The sequence below is a fragment of the Adiantum capillus-veneris genome, chromosome 26 (genome assembly GCF_014529385.1).
Source record: "Adiantum capillus-veneris isolate H3 chromosome 26, ASM1452938v2, whole genome shotgun sequence".
In the NCBI taxonomy this organism is placed as follows: domain Eukaryota; kingdom Viridiplantae; phylum Streptophyta; class Polypodiopsida; order Polypodiales; family Pteridaceae; genus Adiantum; species Adiantum capillus-veneris.
Genome location: NC_140956.1, coordinates 80910826 through 80929001, shown reverse-complemented (window position 1 = coordinate 80929001; position 18176 = coordinate 80910826). Strand labels below are relative to the sequence as shown.

At 43.7% G+C, this 18176-nt stretch overlaps 1 protein-coding gene across 5 annotated transcripts in view; it reads left to right on the top strand.

Moving 5' to 3' along the window:
- Window positions 1-1066: 1066 nt before the first annotated feature.
- Window positions 1067-18176, top strand: part of LOC147423725 (uncharacterized) — a 57732-nt gene continuing 40622 nt past the window's right edge. The window contains exons 1-9 of one of the 5 annotated variants that reach the window (XM_086500984.1): window positions 1283-1368; window positions 1507-1597; window positions 1700-1822; window positions 2925-3052; window positions 3333-3480; window positions 3566-3678; window positions 3770-3853; window positions 3979-4027; window positions 4114-4205. In XM_086500984.1, the coding sequence (XP_086357110.1) occupies window positions 1721-1822; window positions 2925-3052; window positions 3333-3480; window positions 3566-3678; window positions 3770-3853; window positions 3979-4027; window positions 4114-4205 (716 nt within the window). In that variant the 5' untranslated portion in view covers window positions 1283-1368; window positions 1507-1597; window positions 1700-1720. Of the gene's footprint in view, window positions 1369-1506; window positions 1598-1695; window positions 1823-2924; window positions 3053-3332; window positions 3481-3565; window positions 3679-3769; window positions 3854-3978; window positions 4028-4113; window positions 4206-18176 lie in introns of all 5 variants that reach the window. The other 4 variants (XM_086500985.1, XM_086500983.1, XM_086500982.1 and 1 more) reach the window with 4 other exon arrangements.

Sequence of the window (18176 nt, the reverse complement as noted above, 5' to 3'; positions counted from 1 at the left end):
GCCTTGTCGTGCGTATGACAAAGTCTATAAATTGAGAGAGATATTGAGAGAAAGAGAAGAAGAAGAAGAAGAAGAGAATTTTTAATGTCGTACGAAACTATCCACACACACACACACGCACAGAGAGAGAGAGAGAGAGAGAGAGAGAGAGAGAGAGAGAGAGAGAGAGAGAGAGAGAGAGAGAGAGAGAGAGAGAGAGAGAGAGAGAGAGAGAGAGAGAGAGAGAGAGAGAAGAAGAAGAAGAAGAAGAAGAAGAGTAGAAGAAGAAGAAGAAGAAGAAGAAGAGAGTTTTAACGTTGTAGGAAACTATCCCAAGAGATCTTAAAGATCTAGCCGTTGAGGAGAGTTGAACTCAAGACATGCTATTCAATGTGTGTCTGAGAGAGAGGAAGAGTTACAATGTTTCTTTATGAAAAGCAAGGCAATGCTAACCACTGATTTACATGAGATATAATAAGCCATCTATTGACACCTTTATTTTGCATGTATATTGATCTCTTTCATCTCAAAGTACCATCACTTGCCATATCCTTTCTCACTACCCTTTGGTAGACCTCTTTTATTTCTCCATTCATTTAAGTATCTTTGCTCTTAGAATCTTCTCGCAAAAGAAAATCTTTCATATAGATGCAATTGTAGGGTGCCTTTCCAATTATGTAAAGCAATCTACTTATTAGGTGTGCTACTTAAACCAACTATGCTCCTTGCAAAGGTTGTTGACGTTTATGAATCCAGCCTAAGGTCCATGTTATATATCATGTATGCACCACTATTGAACTTGTTAAAATTCTCTCTGTCTTTGTCTATGCTTAATGAAGCTAGGTTGAGATGTTCAATTCTCTCTCCCTCCCTTTCTTACACGTTCTTAAAAGCTCGGCTTGTTTCATCTTTACGTATGTGTCCCGACACGTTTGACGCGAGGGGTGGCGGATTCAAGTTCTCTAAGAACACCTTTGTGGTATACAATGGACATCGTTTACCTCTCTGGGGTTTGCAACTTAAGTAGTTGAGGGCAGTGGGAGGTTTTGAAGTAAAATTTGCAGATTTCCGCCATAGCCGGGCACCTTCTCTTTCTCTTTTCTTATCCTTTCTTCCTCTCATTATTTGTATTTTTTTTCTGCGTCGGCGATCCCCTCTCCCTCCTCTTGTGCTCTGCGTGCTTTCTGTCCAGCCCTCCTTCGTACCAAATCTCGCTCGGCAGATTCTCACGATCGGGAGTTCGTGAGCGCGTTCGCGCTCTCTCACACACACACACGCGCGCGCGCGCACACAGGAAAGAAGAAAGACTTGCCAACACCCAGGCGACTGCTTCGGAGCAATCGATCAAGCAGGAGACAGCCCCGTTTCAGCAGCCGTGCTTCAGGTGAGGTAAGCTGAATGCAGAAAAAGATAGCGACACAAGGGAGAGAGTGTGTTTCTGTGAGAACGAGAGCGGAGACTTGCCGCTTTGATTAACATCCTTTTTTTTTTCGATCGATCCTTCGGCTTCTTGAAAACACTTTGCAGTCCATCGACTTGGTGATCTCGTCGTTGGGCAGCCTTGCGATCTTCTTGCTTTCTGCCCTAGAGACTCTGCTACCCGTATATCTCTCTGCATGTGAGATACTCACGTGTCTGGGAGATTCAAGCTTTGCCTTCTTATTCATTTGTATTTCAAGAACGGGTGTATCTGTCACTGATGGCTGCGTTTTTTAGACAGCTTTTCAAGACATCACCAATCATGGAGGAGATGGGTGAAGATTGGGAGAACTGCTGTCCTTTGTGCATGGAAGAAATGGACTCTACAGATAGACAGCTTAAACCCTGCCGATGTGGGTACCAGGTTGGTCACTTTGCTTATTCCCTGACAAAGGGTTCCTCATGCAGTGCATTGTGTTCGTGTTAAATAATCTGCCTGTTGCTCTGGGTCTAAGCGGATTTGGTTAAATAATCGTGTTTTTATTGCATCAATTTTGCTTGTGCTTTCTCATCCGTTGTCGATGATTATCTCGTTTAATCTTGTTGATTACACTCTCGAACCTTTTGACACCAGTTTGATTAGATTTTAAGAGTTGTATTTAATCAGCAAGAGATGCAGTTAACAAGACGGTTCTATTCCTTAGTGTCAATTGTCTCGTGGGTTCATACATCGCATTGCAACTGAGAAAAGACCTTGTGTTTCTATTAACTGTTGGGATCAAGAGAACATACAGGGCAGGGATAGTCTTAGCAGCATTGCTGGTCACATCTATTAGGTGGCAGGAATGCCAAACTGGCAAGTAGTGCAAGAAGCATGATGGAGGAGCAGTGCAGCTAGGTGGTCTTGATAGGCAACCTGTTTTGCGATCTGCAGTGTGATTTGCACATGAGATCAATGCTAGCGGTCAGTGATTGGAGCTGCGAATGTTTTGGAAATGGTCATATACGATAGATATTTGCACTAAGTAACTAGCTGAACACTAGCAATCAAGTTGAAGTTGGGTCCGGTAACTTCTATATTCTCAAGGTTTCTCTCTTCCTTCATTTATCAGCCTTCAAAGATATTCAAATTTTGGAAAGTGTAGTGCGGTAAAGCTAGTCAGTCTTCAACTTCTATTCTTTTAGTGTATGTGCAAAATTTCCAACAGTCGAGCTTCTCTGTGAGGATGTTTCAACTTTTTTTGGAGAGGAAATATTTTTTGGCTATGCATAGTGCATTTAATCCAAGGAAAATGCCATCACGTGGAAAACCTCTGTCAACAAGACAATAGTGTTCAGCAGTTTTGTAGCCAGGAATGGCATATTAGCAGAAGCTTATGTTTTTTTCTGGTCGTCTGATTGAGTGTCCAAGGCTTCAGAACTGGCAAATGGATTAATCTTGTTATGTGCTTTAAAGTCTATGAGATGTGTAACTTTTTTTTACACTTGAGAGATTATATCAAAATAACCTGTTTGATAATCCACAGATTTGCGTCTGGTGCTGGAACCACATAATGGAAATGGCAGAGAAAGACAGCACAGAAGGACGGTGTCCTGCTTGCCGGACACCTTATGATAAGGAGAAGATAGTGTCAACTGCAGTCAGTTGTGACAGGTGTAGCTTCGAATCGAGTGCATTTATTGAGCTTAAATTTCCTGCTTTTACTAGTGCTGAATTGTCTTTGCCTCATTGTTTCTCTCAAGTTATGCATTCTCTCTTCACTGTATAGGCTTAATGTGCGAGTTATTTTCACTTGTGTCCAAACGAGGCTACCTATATGTACGTGTATGCCTACACATGCAATGCGTGTGAATAATTTAGATTGCCTGGCCACACCTGCTTTCTGATGCTTTGCACATCAAGTACCAACCTTATTTTCTCTTTTTCTTTGTAGACTCGGTGATATCAATGAGAAGAAACAGAAGCTTGGTAAGGCTAAGACTAAGGCTGCGGAGGGAAGGAAGAATTTAAGTAATGTTCGAGTGATTCAAAGAAATCTTGTTTATGTTGTTGGAATACCTGCAGCTTTGGCAGATGAAGAGGTAGGTGCCAGTCTTCCATAAAGCTCTTAATCGTCCACTTGAATTTAGCCTGCAGGTCTAAATTTCTTTTGGTTCCATACCTTAGACACTGGAGCGGAAAGAGTATTTTGGCCAATACGGAAAGATTCTCAAGATCTCAGTCTCCAAGACTGGGAGCCATAGTTCTCAGCATTCATCTGCAGGGTCCAGTGTTAGCGTGTAAGAATTGGTTAGCTTGCAATTTGTACAAAATCAATGTAGCTGTTGCAACTCTTTTATTCAGAGTGTTTTTTGTCGTTTATCTATGCAGGTATGTGACATATGTCAAGGAGGAAGATGCTATGCGGTGCATCCAGTCTGTAAACGGCTATGTCTTGGATGGAAAAGTGCTTAAGTAATCCTTCCTTTTTTGCATCTCTCTTAGTTTTTCGTCTATTCTATGTCTCTTAGCTGAGAGCCATAGGGCTACTTTACTTAATTCTATTTAAAGTACTCATGGAATCCAAAGTTGCATTGCAGGGCTTGCTTTGGAACAACAAAGTATTGCAACGCCTGGTTAAAGCACATGGTAAGGCTCGTCTTTTTAGGGTGATACTTGCTTGTTTGCCTTTTGCCTGCCTATCTCATGCAAGTCATTAATGGTGCTGTTTGCAGCCATGCAACAATCCTGATTGCTTATATCTTCATGATGAGGGCACACGGGAAGACAGTTTCACCAAAGAGGAGATGCTTGCAAAGTATGGAAGGTACAAAGTTGGATTACTATTTACTGAACCAGAACAAAGTTTTCTCACCGCACACACTCACATGATGGGTTTCGTAACTACCTTATATCGCACGATCATGTTCTCTCTCTCTCTCTCTCTCTCTCTCTCTCTCTCTCTCTACCTTATATCCAGACGCCCATGATTGCGAAGGACTACACAAAATTGACGGAGGCTACATCAAAGGATTCGGATCACTTTGGCCCGACATGCACGATGCCCTGTTAGACTGCTACCATGGAGGAGATCGATGAGATCCGCCAGCGGGTGCTGGATCTCTTGTGATTTCGCTAGACAAAATGGCAAAATAAAAATACTATGAAATCCTAAACTGGTAGGTGTGAACTAAGCAGCTAGCAACTCCTTGAACCAGATAAGAGGCATTGTTGGCACAAGTAATAGTATTCCCATGAGGGATAAACTCAAGAGAGGTAAAAAAATCACGATGTGAGATAATGTGCTTTGTAGCACCATTGTCAAAATACCACACATGTGAATCTGTAGCAACTAACATGCATGGATCATGGGCAGCAGGATCATAAGTACACTATGCACTAAAAGCCCACTTTGCATCTACGTCAGCATCACAATCTTCTTTCAGAGAGGACTCTAGAATTCAGTAAGGGCTACATGCAGGTTGGAACTTATGTGTAGTGATGTTTGTGGGCCTATGCAAACCTCCATCCTTAGGCAATTACCTATACTTTGTTAATTACTCCAGGCATGCATGGGTGTATCCGCATAAAGCTAAGTCCGAAGTGTTCATGTGCTTCAAGAAGTTTTTGGCTATGATTGGATATGTCTCTAGATGTACTATGGGCACCCTTCGTTCACATCGAGGGGAAAGTATATGTCTCATGAGTTTAATGCATTCTTGGCTAATCGTGGGATAAAACACCAATGTACAATGTTGTATATACCTTAGCAAAATGGCGTTACTGAAAGAAAAAACAAGTCGGTTATGGAGATGGCACTGTGACTTTGTATCAGATCCACCACATTGTAACGTTCTGGTCTCATAGGTCACTTTGGCCTTTTGAAGACGTTAATATAATATTTCATTTCGTTTCATTTTTCTCTCTCTCTCGCCGCCCTTTTCTTTGGGACATCAGTGGAGATGCCACATTTATACATTGATTGGTCTCGTAGGCCCATTTGTTCTCTAGAAGATATTAATGAAATTTTTTTTGCTCTCTCTCTCTCTGTGATAGATGTCTAGGTACCACATTATGCCAAATTGTCCCCTCTGAACGAAGTGATGCCTTAGTTTTATGGTTAAGCTATGTCTGATTAAAGAGGATGCTTATGATCGATTGATGTGTATTGTTGCACGGGCTGAGTGTGATTTGCATGTAGAGAGTGGGCACTATGAATGTAGAGTGTTCTCTATGATTAGATTGCTAAGAGAACTTCTTAGAGCATTTGAAGGAACCATGTGAAGGTGCGAGACACCCTTTTTGGATTGAAGTTAGGATAGAACTTCTATTCTGCAATTTTTAGGATACACACAAAAATTCTACCATGCCTTTTGCAATTATATTCCTTGAGCAAAAAGTAATGTAGGCATTGATAGAGATTATTATAAGTAAGAGAAAAGTAAACTGTTAGATTGATTGTGACGGGTTTTAGGGTTAGGGTTTTTGCGTCGAGGTTATAAACGCATCTGATTAATACGTCCGTTCGGCCAGTCGTAGATTCGCTCTCCTTAGAACGGTGGTCCATGCCAATCTCTACATCAAAGCCATAATTTTCTGTTCTGTGATAGTTTCTCTATGCATCCGTGTGTGGCCTTGGGCCTTTAAATATGAGCCTTTGGGGCCCTCTTTGGTAGTCTAGAGCGCACAGATTGCAGAGGAGGTGCTCCCTGGCCAGAATTTTTTGTCCTGTGACAGTTTCTGTAAGGTGCAGCGGCAGTGAATTTTGAACTTTGCTCAAGATGAGTGCTCCGAACTGCGCTCAAGGTTCCTTTCACTTACGGAAGGGAGAGCCTTCCGTTCCTTTAGTGAGAGAGTGCAAATGGTCACAAAGTGAAAGAACTCCGTGAATGAAGGTGCTGAGACTGAGAGATAGAGAGGAGAATACGACACCAAAATGTTGTCAAACCCTCCTCCAAGTGCTCCACTCTCTATGGCGAGAGGTCTATGCTATGGATTGCACAAATCTCGTACTATGGTCAAATGCAATGGACTTGCTGACAATGTCGACGACGACGAGAGGGGATTAAATCTGCAAATCTGCTATCTGCTGAAATCCGACTCTATGACGGCGATGATGACGACGCGTTGATGAGGCGCTGAAAACGCGGATGTTGAAATCTGCGAATAGTGGGCTGAATCTGCAAACGCTGGTTGATTTAACCATGCGGCAAGGATCTACTGCGGGAAGGTGAGATCTATGAGGTTGGGGACTTGATCTGTGGTGTCTAAGTGCTGAGAACTGAAAATGCTATTGCTAGGGATGGTTTTGTCCTCAGGAATCTGCAAAACGTTGATGTAGATCTGCAATTGCAAAAATGCTAGGCTGATCTGTGGTTTGCAAAAACGCCAGGGCTGATCTATTGTTTGCAAAATGCCAGGGCTGATGTGATGAAAAACGCTAGACTGGTCTTGAGCCAAAACGTTGGTCTTGCTCTGGTGTTGGCTGGAAACGCTAGGCCTCCTGCCGGTCTTTCTGAGAAGGTGCCTGTGAGTTTGTGAACTCCTGCTGCCTCTTCTGCCAGAAAGTGCTAGCGCTAGTTTTCTTATTTAGTCACTTGCAAGATTTGCCCTACCCAGTTTCCCAACAAAGTCACTTATTAATAATAAGTGAAAAATGGCTAAAATAGGGAAAATGGGTTCTATGCACTGTAAAATGCTCATGATGGCTATTGACTGTAATTCTGCTGATCATGTTGTGTGTAACCAGTGTAACAGACTTGGACACTCCAAGTCGAAAATCTATCCCGACACCACAAATAATCACTTCAAACAGTTCACAGTTCACAATTGATTCGACACTGGTCTGATGGAGTTTCGTTCCTAGAGATATTGGCCCCATAGACTGGCGCCCCTTTCGGTATTTTTTTTTATATTAATCTACATCTCAAAGTACAAGCGAGCCTTCGGGTCTCACTCTCAGACTCTGTGTCCAGATGCTCTGCAGAGCGGGAGTCTCAAAGACCAATTTAAAGAGTTGTAAGGGATGCCAAAAGCAAAGCCCCAAAAGCTGTTTCAAAAAGCCTCTTAAAAAAGATTATAAAGCTTTCTCTCTCACAAGCCCTCTTTTAGGGAATTGAAGTAATGCCCAAAAGCTACTAAAGCTTTTGCGTAGGATTTTCTCCTACGTAGACAAAAGTAGCTAGAAAAGCAAACTGCCGTGTACTGCTACAACGTTATCAGGCCCATGAGATGCGTCGCAAATCACGGAGGTCCATACATGTAAGCACGACGTCCGAACTGTAGGCCACGTCAGCAGTGTCACGTCACATTCTGTCCGTAATTTCCGGGACTGCTGCCAGGGGGTGTGTGTGCGCGAGTACTAGACAGCCACGTCACCAGTTTGTGACATACCCTCCTCTTGAGAGCATTGTAATTGCCCTCGATTACGCCTGCAAAACAGACATAAGTCATAAATTGTCTAAGCAGACACTGACTGTTAGTATCGACGCACTAGGAACACACATCTAGCACATGTACCAATCGATAGTCACATCACAGGACATCACTAGACAGCACATGACATCACATGACAAATCACATTCAACATTCATTCTGATCTTAGACCATGATTTATCAGCAATGCAGTTAGCAATTGCATCTAGATCCACTTAGGACCTTATAGATGCCCGATTGACTAACCCCTATTGCAACCATGTCTATTCGAGATCATTCAGACCAAAATGCTGCAGTCATTTCGCCTATCAGTTCCTGCACTTAAAAACAAGTCAAGAACAAATTAGTTTCATATTCGGGAATTCCAATTCATAAAGTCATATAGCAGAATATCGTCAGCTCTCAGTATCCCTGAAGCTCAAAGAGAGTCGAGACATCAGTGACTCTAGTATTCTAAAAATCAAGGCATCTATTGACAAAGGAGTGGACTAACTCCCCTCTTGTGCAACCCACTGCACCAGATATTCGGCCAAGCTGAATTCGGGGTTTCATTTGGGGTAGACTATGCTAAACCAAAAGCTTCAAGGTAAAGGTTCACAATCTGAGGAGTATCTGCTAGGTCCTCCTCCTCCATCCACTTCGCATCCAATGCAGGAAAGTTCTTGAATTTAACCAAGAACCGCCTTTGTACTTTTACCCTTATTCTTTTTGTCTATACGTGCCAAAATCTGTTTAGGAACAAGGATCTCCTCGTTTTCTTCCACTTCGGGTTGCTCATTAGGCTCCCCATCTTCGGGCACATCACCTTTAAAAGGTTTCAAAAGACTCACATGAAATGCATTGTGAATCCTCCAAGTGTCAGGCTGTAACAAACTGCTGACGTATCAAAGCCTAAAGAATGGAGCCAACTTACAGATGTGGCCGAGGGGCCTAAACTGTCACAAAGTGATGACGTGGTTGCTTGAGAGCAGAAACCCTAACCCTAATTTATGCCAATAACCCTAATTGTTGAAACCCTAATTTTGGAAACCCTAACCCTAAAACTGCAAAAACCCTAACCCTAACTCTAAGAGCAGCAGTCGAAAATTGCGTTGGTTGATGTCCTGGTAGGTTGTACGGATTTTCGTGATTTACGTTGGCAGTTTTGGCATTGCTTTTTGGAGCAGAAGCTTTTGAGTTTTAAAGGCTTTTTATTGTAACTACTTTTCAGGCCAAGGGCCTTTAAATATGAGGCTAGGGCTCATTCTCTGGCACGCTTCCTAGAGAAGGTGCAGAGTTTGGAGTACCGGCTTGTACTGTGTTGATGCAATATAAAAAAATACCGAAAGGGGCGCCAAGGTTTGGGGCCAATACTCTCTGGGGTGGAATTCAACCACTCCGTGTCGCGTGTCGTCTCTCTCTATTTCAGTTCAGTTGTTATTTGAAGTGCTAAAAGTCTGTTCAATCTGTTCTTTTCTATTGGCACGTGGTGCTCGTCCTGTGACAGTGGTATTAGAGTATCAGGCGTGCGCTAATCTGAAAGCATACCGGTCCTACAAAAGAGCAAACAGAGCTATTGGACTTCTATTGGAGGGATCTTCGCCCTCCAACCCGGACTTATTAGCCACTCCCACCCTTACTTCATCGCGCATCGGGCGCGCTCCCGTCTTCACCGCTCAGGTCTTACAGGGCATAAGCCATTAAGATCACTTGCAAAGAAGGATCCCATATTTGTTTCGAGTCACTGTTTTTCTCAAAAGCAGTGCTATGCAGATGTTGATGTCTATAGCTACCAAGCCGTACACTCCAAGTACTTGGCAAGCTTTTAAGATTTTTTTTTTTTGGTCCGAAGTTATATGGTTTCTAACATCTTCCTTCGGAGTGTAACTTCTGGTAAAGTGGAGTATCCTGAAATGCTTGCCATGGAAACCCTAGCAGATTATAACTTGAAATTTCTCGACATCTCTCAGTAGATGTCTCTTCACGAGCAGATGACCTTGGAGGTTTGGTGTGATTGCTATCTCTTGGGACTACCATCTCCGCCAAAGAAACACTGTCTGTCCAAGAGCTGATGGACCATGATGTGCTCGGCTACGACCTCATGGAAGGAACTTAACCCTAATTTTTGGTGCAGGTTTCAAGATGGAAAGTCAATCGACTTTTCGAGCTCGACTGATGTAGAGATTGCTTTTTAAGTTTGAGTTCTGTTTGATCTTGTTTGGTGATCCTGTTTGGAATTTATTTGAAATGGATGGTATCTGTTTTGAACCTGTTTTGGTGCTTATTTGAATTGTTTGACTCTGGTTTGATACTGGTTTCAATGATTGGTGATTTTACTCCCGAGTGGAGAAGTGAGAAATACTGCTTTGGTATTGTTTGAACCTCAGAACGACGCAGGCAGATGCCTGGGGAGCGTTTCGTTGTATGTTTTAAAACCTCGGAACGACGCAACCAATGCCTGCGGAGCGTTTGGTTGTACAGTCTGAGTTCATGGCCCAGACCTTTTTAGGTTATTTGCGGGGGGAGTGATAGGTAGTCGTTGAGTAGCTTCATACCTCAGATCGTTTGTCTCGGGGGAGTGCTCAGCGGCGTTGTTTGTTGTGTCTTGTAACATGCATATGTAAGCATTTGTGTTGCATTGTGATGTGTCAATTGCTGAATATTCCTAATTGGATGAGATTGCCTGGGTATGTAATTTTTTAGTGCATCAAGACACCCGTGGAAGATCAGTACGGTGTGGGTGTGATGGTTAATTTTACTACGCCGGAATATCAAGAGTTTTGATCTGGACGAAAGGAGAAGCTAACTCCTTGATCAAAAGAGCAAAAAGGAGAAGCCAACTCCTTGATCAAAACAGCCAAAAGGAGAAGCTAACTCCTTAATAAAAAGAGCAAACTGATTGTCTCTCGGAAATTTTTGAGCTAACTTGTTGTTTTGCAGATATGCTGTGATCGCGGACGATTACTCTCTTTCAAGAAGGGGAGATTAACAAACTGCTGACGTGTCAAAGCCTACAGAATGGAGCCAACTTACAGATGTGGTCGAGGGGCCTAAACTGTCACAAAGTGATGATGTGGCTGCTTGAGAGCAAAACCCCTAACCCCGATTTCTGCCAAAAACCCTAACTGTTGAAACCCTAATCTTGGAAGCCCTAGTCCTAAAAATGCAAAAACCCTAACTCTAACCCTAAGATCATCAAGGAGATTTTCGAAAATTGTGTTGGCTGATGACGTGGCAAGCTGTACGAATTTTCGTGATTTACGCTTGCAGCTTTTGACATTGCTTTTTGGACCAGGAGCTTTTGAGTTTTAAAGGCTTTTTATTGTAACTCCTTTTCAAGCCAAGGGTCTTTAAAGATGAGGCTAGGGCTCATTCTCTGGCTCGCTTCCTGGAGAAGGTGTAGAGTTTGGAGTACCGGCTTGTATTGTGTTGATGGAATATAAAGAAATACCGAAAGGGGCGCCAAGGTTTGGGGCCAATACTCTTTGGGGTGGAATTCAGCCACTCCGTGTCGCGTGTCGTCTCTCTCTCTCTATTTCAATTCAATTGTTATTTGAAGTGCTAAAAGTCTATTCAGTCTGTTCTTTTCTATTGGCACGTGGTGCCCGTCCTGTGACACATGCAGTTTCAGTCGGAAGGAGACATCATTGATCTTTTCAAAGATTTGGAAAGGTCCGTAGTATTGCATACTAAGCTTTGGAAAAAGCCTCTCCTTTCCCTTTTTCTTTCTCAAGTGTGCCTTCTCAAAACGTAAGAGCACCCAATCATCCTTCTTTAATTTCAAATCGCGTCGATGGCGATCTACTGCTTTTTTTATCTTTCTTGAGTTTTCTGCAAGCCTTGCAGACCTTGGCAAAAGCCTTGTCTAAGTCGCGCGTGTACTCATGAGCTTCAAAAATCTTATCTTTCGTGCTTAGGAAGGGTGGAACCTTCGCAGCACCTTCAATAATCTCAAATGGCGCCTTCCGCGTCGAAGAGTGTATTGTGTTGTTGTAGGCAAATTCCACCAAAGGTAGATACTTTTCTCATCGAGTCTTCTAATCCGACATATAAGACTTCAATAAATCTAAAACCATTGAATTGAAATTCTCAGATTGCTCGTCAGTCTGCGGGTGGAAAGAAGACGAGAACTGCCATCGTGTGCCAATGTTCTCCCAAATTGCCTCCCAAAACAAACTGGTGAATCTGGGGTCCCTCTCGGAGACAATCGTCTCAGGCATGCCATGTAATCTGAAAATCTGGGCCACAAACAGTTTCGCTAAGTGATCTGGCTTGATTGTTTTCTTCACTGGAATGAAATGAGCCTGCTTGCTAGATCTGTCAATAACAGTCCAGATACCATCGTGACCACTCTGTGTTCTCCGGAGATAAAAAATGAAATTTATTGCAGTACTTTCCGAGGGGCGGGTGGGTATGGGCAAAGGGTGCAACAATCTTTGTGTTTTATGCCTGTCAAATTTGACCTCCTGGCATACCAAGCAACTGCGCACAAACTCGTGCACATCGTTCTTGAGTCTCGGCCAAAAGAAGTATCTCTCTACCCCTTTCATGGTGGTAGCTATGCCGCGGTGACCCGTAAAAGGCGGACAGTGGCATTCAGTCATAACCTTTTTCCTCAATGGCTGTGTAACGTACAACATGGTTTTATTTATCAAGTAGCCATCCCGAATGGAATATCCCGCTATTGTCTCCCCATCCCGTATCCGTGTGAAAACGTCTGCAAAATCGGTATCCGTGGCATATTGATCGACCATATCCTCGAAACTCTTATGATGTATCGCGGAAATATCCAGAATCAACGGCTTCCGAGACAAAACATCTGCCACCAAGTTCTTCTGTCCCTGCACATGGACAATCTGGAAGTGAAACTGTCACAAGATGTTCGCCAACCGCATGTGCTTTTCCGATAGTTGCTTCTATGACAAGAAGTAGCGTAAACTGATGGTCTGTAAAGACAGTAAAATCCGCTCCGTGTAGGTAGTGCCGCCACTGAGTAAGAGCATGGATAACCGCCAAAAGCTCTTTCTCATAAATCTGTGCTGCAATTTTGGCTTTGAGAACAATTGGCTCTCGTAAGCAATGACATGGCCTTCTTGCGTTAAGATTGCACCCAAACTACGACCACAAGCATCACAATATACTTCAAATGACTTCTGCAGGTCCGGCAAAGTCAAAACTGGTCTCGTAGTCGATTTCTCTTTCAAAGATTGAAAGACAGTCACCTCTGTGGGTCCCCACGAGAAAGGGACTCCTTTCTGTGTCAAGATATGCAAAGGGGAAGCAACCTTTGCAAACTTTTGAATGAACCGCTTGTAGTACGAACACAATCCCAAGAAGCTTTTAACTTCATGGACATTCTTCAAATCGGGCCAATCACGGATAGTCTCGATCTTGGCCGGATCCATCTGCACTCCTGCTGCTGACACAATGTGTCCCAAAAAGAATATTTCTGGTAGGAAAAATTCACTTTTCTTTGCATTAATCACTAACTTGTGATCTCGTAATGCCTGAAAGACTTGAAGTAGATGATCTCTATGTTCTGCCTCATCCTTGGAGAAAACAATGATGTCGAGTGCCAACAAATAGCCTGTACTTTCGAAAAATCATGTCCGTCATCCAATTAAATGTTGCAGGAGCATTGGTTATGCCAAAAGGCATCACCAAAAACTCAAATAACCCAAAAGTCGTCCGAAAGGCCGTCTTATAGACATCTCCTGTCGTGATTCGGATGTGATGATATCCACTTTTCAACTCGATCCTGCTAAAGCACGAGGATCCTTGTTCTAGGAATCGGAAATCTGTTCTTGATGGTGATTTTGTTGAGAGCTCTATAATCGATGCATATTCTCCAAGATCCGTCTTTCTTCAAAACCAACAACACTGGAGAGCAATACGGTGAAGTACTAGGCTGGACAAGACCCCTTTCCAAGAGGTCTTTCACTTGGTTCATAATCTCTTCGTTCTGGGCTCGGCTCACACGATAAGGTGGCCGGTTCGGTGGTGTGCTTCCATGTATCAGATCAATGGTATGATCTTCAGTGCGAGCGGGTGATAACTCACGTGGCAAGCCCTCTGAGAAGCAATCAACATGAGAGTGGAGAAAATCTTGGCGTTCTTTATCAAGTTCAGACATATTTGTCCTATTCTCATCACTCAACTCTTTCATAAAGATCGAGTAAACAAACAGACTGGATTTCATTAACTTTGGAATGGCCGAAGCCGATACAATAGTGACAAACTCGTCCTGAAGTTTAATGTCAAGTACAATGGTACTGCCCTTCTTTGTGGTCAATGTCGCTTTGCTCGCCCGATAGTCGGCCACGGCGTTGTTCTTGTGGTACCAAGGAATTCCCAAGAGAACATCACAACCTTCCAAAGGCATTATGTAAAAGTCCTCATGGTCGCTTTCCTCGCCCGATAGTCGATCATGGCGTTGTTCTTGTGGTACCAAGGAATTCCCAAGAGAACATCACAACCTTCCAAAGGCATTATGTAAAAGTCCTCATGCCCCAAATACCCCTGACAATGCAACCGAAGTTTGCCCATGACAAGTGTAATAGCTACGTCCGTGTCGGGTGCCGCTAGAACTGCCTCCGCAAGTGGTCCCATCCGATCGGGAGTGATCTTGAGCCGCGCCGCCAATTCCGGTGAAATGAAGTTGGCCTTGGCTCCTCCATCAAAGACGATAAGGACTTCTTGGTCTTTCACTTTGCCCCAAGCTCGGCAAAGTTTTGTACTCTCGTCCAACGTGCTGGGATTGATACCCATGTAATCTGGAACCAGTCTTGTTTTTATCTTGTCTTTTTTTCCACGTTCCTCAGCTGTTCTCGAACTCTCAGGCCTTTCGTCGTCCTTGTCGTTTTGTTCTTTCGGTGCCTTTTTTACGGCACTTCACGAGATACGTCCAGTTTCCCCGCATCCAAAGCACTTCCCTTCCTTGATGAAGCGAGCTCTCTTCTGAGGAGTGAGTTTGGGTCGTGCATCCTTCTTTTTTGGGTTGCTCTTCCTCTTTCTACTTTCATTTGTCGAAGTTTGTTCGGCTCTTTGCGTCATGATCTCATCGGTGGGGTAGGTCAAACTGCCTGAGTGAATGGCAAAACCCCGTTTCGCATGACTCATCAACTCCTGAATGGAAGCTGACTTTTGTTTCAAGCAATGATCTCGGATCTTTGTAGGAAGACCCAAGGTAAACCGCTCAATCTGTTCCTTGAACGAGATCTTCTTAATTGAAGAGGCGGCTAGAAAAGAGCTCCAGAATCTTTCGCAATAAGCGTCCACTGTATCCTTCTTGGTCATCCGAAGATGGTTCCAAGCAGTTTGTATGTCGCGTTCATACTCTTGAGTTAGCCATGAAGAAATAAAAAGCCTCTTGAATTTGAGTCATTTAGCTGGCGCAATCTTGTTTAATAGAAGCGTGGACTACCAAGTTTGAGCATTCTCCTTAAGTAAGATGCAACTCTCCGAATCTTAGAGTGCTCTTAGTAACGCCCTCCCTCGAAACCGATGTCAAACTGCTGTACAAAAGACACAGACACAGCCTTCGAAGCATCTCTATAACCAGAAAACGTGTCAAATTTAATTGACTGTCCACCTTCCTTAAACTCTCGAACTTTCTTGCTTTTGTCTTCCAGAAAGTCATACTAGTTGGCTTTGTAAAAGTTCTCTTCTTTGCATAAAAGCTGCTGTCATCAGAGTTCGAACTATCTGTAGATGAGTCCTCAATAGAACTGTCAACCACGGGGCGAGATTTAGACTTCTTTGCCTTTTTCTTTCCCCTTCCGAAGCGTTGCTTTTTGCTTCGCTTTTTACCTTTTCTGTCTTCTCACTCGAGTCAGATGAGCTAGAAGAACTGTCAGAAGAAGAAGAAGAATTGGGTACTCCTTCAAATCGAACATGCTTCTTCTGTTTCTTTGCCTTTTCAAAAGTAGACTGACGATCCAGATAACCCGGGAAGTCAGTGCTTTTCTTTTGTTTTTTGTCGTGCTTTTTAACTTTGTTCTGCGCGTCAAAAAGTTGAGCAATTCGTGCATCAACCACCTTTTCTAATTCTCTCTGTGTATACGTATTTCTTGGGAGTAGGAGGTTTCTTGAGAGCGGGTTTGGGGGGTGGCTTTGTGGTTTTCCACTGCGTGTGCACCTCTTTGAAAGAAGTCTGGCTCATTCCAATTTCGGGTCCTTGGCAAAATTAAGCATCATCTTTGTTGCATCAACGATCAATTGTCGACGCTCCGCGTGAGTAGGCCGAGGCGGGCCGTTCTCCTTGCCTGAATCGTTGTTGTGATCCCTTTCCGCAATTCGGATGTAGAGGGAGTCGACTGACCTTGTCGGAAGCCATAGGTGTTGCGTAAAAAGATCGGATTTCCCGTATGAGAGAAATCGGCCACGCTCTGATACCATTGTAACAGACTTGGACACTCCAAGTCGAGAATCTACCGCGACACCACAAATAATCACTTCAAACAATTCACATTTCACAATTGATTCGACATTGGCCCAACGGAGTTTCGTGCCTAGAGATATTGGCCCCAAAGACTGGCGCCCCTTTCGGTATTTCTTTTTATATTAATCTGCAACTCAAAGTACAAGCGAGCCTTTGAGTCTCATTCTCAGACTCTGCGCCCAGATGCTCTGCAGAGTGGGAGCCCAAAAGACCAATTTAAAGAGTTTACAAGGGATGCCAAAAGCAAAGCCCCAAAAGCTGTTTCAAAAAGCCTCTTCAAAAAAAATATAAAGCTGTCTCTCTCACAAGCCCTCTCTAAGGGAATTAAAGTAATGCCCAAAAGCTACTAAAGCTTTTGCGTAGGATTTTCTCCTGTGTAGACAAAAGCAGCCAGAAAAGCAAACTGTCGTTATTGCTGCCACATCATCAAGCCCGTGAGATGCGCCGCAAATCGCGGAGGTCCGTACATGTCAGCACGACGTCCGTACTGTAAGCCGCGTCAGCAGTGCCACGTCACATTCTGCCCGTAATTTCCGGGCTAGTGTCGAATCAATTGTGAATTGTTTGAAGTGATTATTTGTGGTGTCGCGGTAGATTCTCGACTTGGAGTGTCCAAGTCTCTTACAACCAGAGGATATGCAACTACTCTTAAGTGTCTGGACATGCACGGCCTGCGAATAGACTCTTAAAGGTGCCAGAACACTTCCTAAGCTTGTTCTTCCTAAGCTTACCTTAACCCTAGACCTGAAGTAGCTTGTCCACATGCACATAGGGTTAGATGTGCACGTGTTGCTAATTGGACTATTTTCTTATTTTTAATGATTAAATCTCTTTTTTAGGATATTTTCTTATGTGCACTAAGAACTGTTAAAAAGATTGTAGCTACAGGAACTGCCATCAGGAACGGACAACTCTGATGTGTCCTTTGATGGGTGACGGTAAACATCGCGAAGGAGTTTCCGTAAGTTCGCTGGAAAGGGCTTGGTTACGAGTGCCTTTGATGCGTCACATGATGGGTGACGGGTGTATCAGTAAGGGGGCATCCCGTAGGCTAAGGACGAAATCCGAACTGAGTAAGAAAATACGCGTAAGAACGCAAGCACAAGAATAAAGATGGCTTCAATGAAGCTTTTTACGAAAAGCAAGAACAATCGCGGGAGGACAGATGTTTTCCCGCGAGGAGTCTGTGTCTGCATTGCATCTGTGTCGTGTCCTGCACCCGGGGACGCCTGGAATGTGTTTGTATAGCATTGTTTTCACTAACTAAGTGAGTTTTTAAAGTTTGAACAGGTTCACACTTTATTTTATTAAAGTGGCGGGTCACTTTTAAGTGACCAGGCTTTTATTAATAAAATAAAGCAAGCAAGGCCCTTAAAAAAAAAGCCAGTGCTAAAACCTACACAAGGGGGTTGAATTACGATCTCTCTCTCCTCTCTCTAAAAAACACGATTTTCTCTCTCCTCTCTCTAGGAGTGCCAAGCTCTGCTTTTGGACCCCTATTCCTGTCGGGTGTCAGACCCTATAGAAAGGGTAGCCAGCGTTTCAGTTTACAGGAGCCGGAAGCAACAGGAAGTGCAAGCGCTGGGATTCTGGAGCAGAGATTAGCGACGGAATTTGCAAGTGCTCGCGTGACGACTGAGTACGGAGGTTGATTCTCCGAGCAAGGAGCGACAGGTATAATGTGTTGATACGCATTGAGAATTGCTGCTTTGTGTGGTTTGATTTGCAGAATCTCCCGTCTCACGAGAAGTACGGCTTCACGCCTAAGTCCCTTACGGGAAAGTACGGCTTCGCGCCTAAGTCCCTCACGGGAAGGAACGGCCTTGTGCCCAAGCCCTTTACGGGAAAGCACGACATTCGGGTCTAAGACTACAGAACGGAGAGGTTTCCTCGGGTTCTCGTGCTTGTATAAGAATTCTCCCTGAATAAAAGAATACTCTTAAC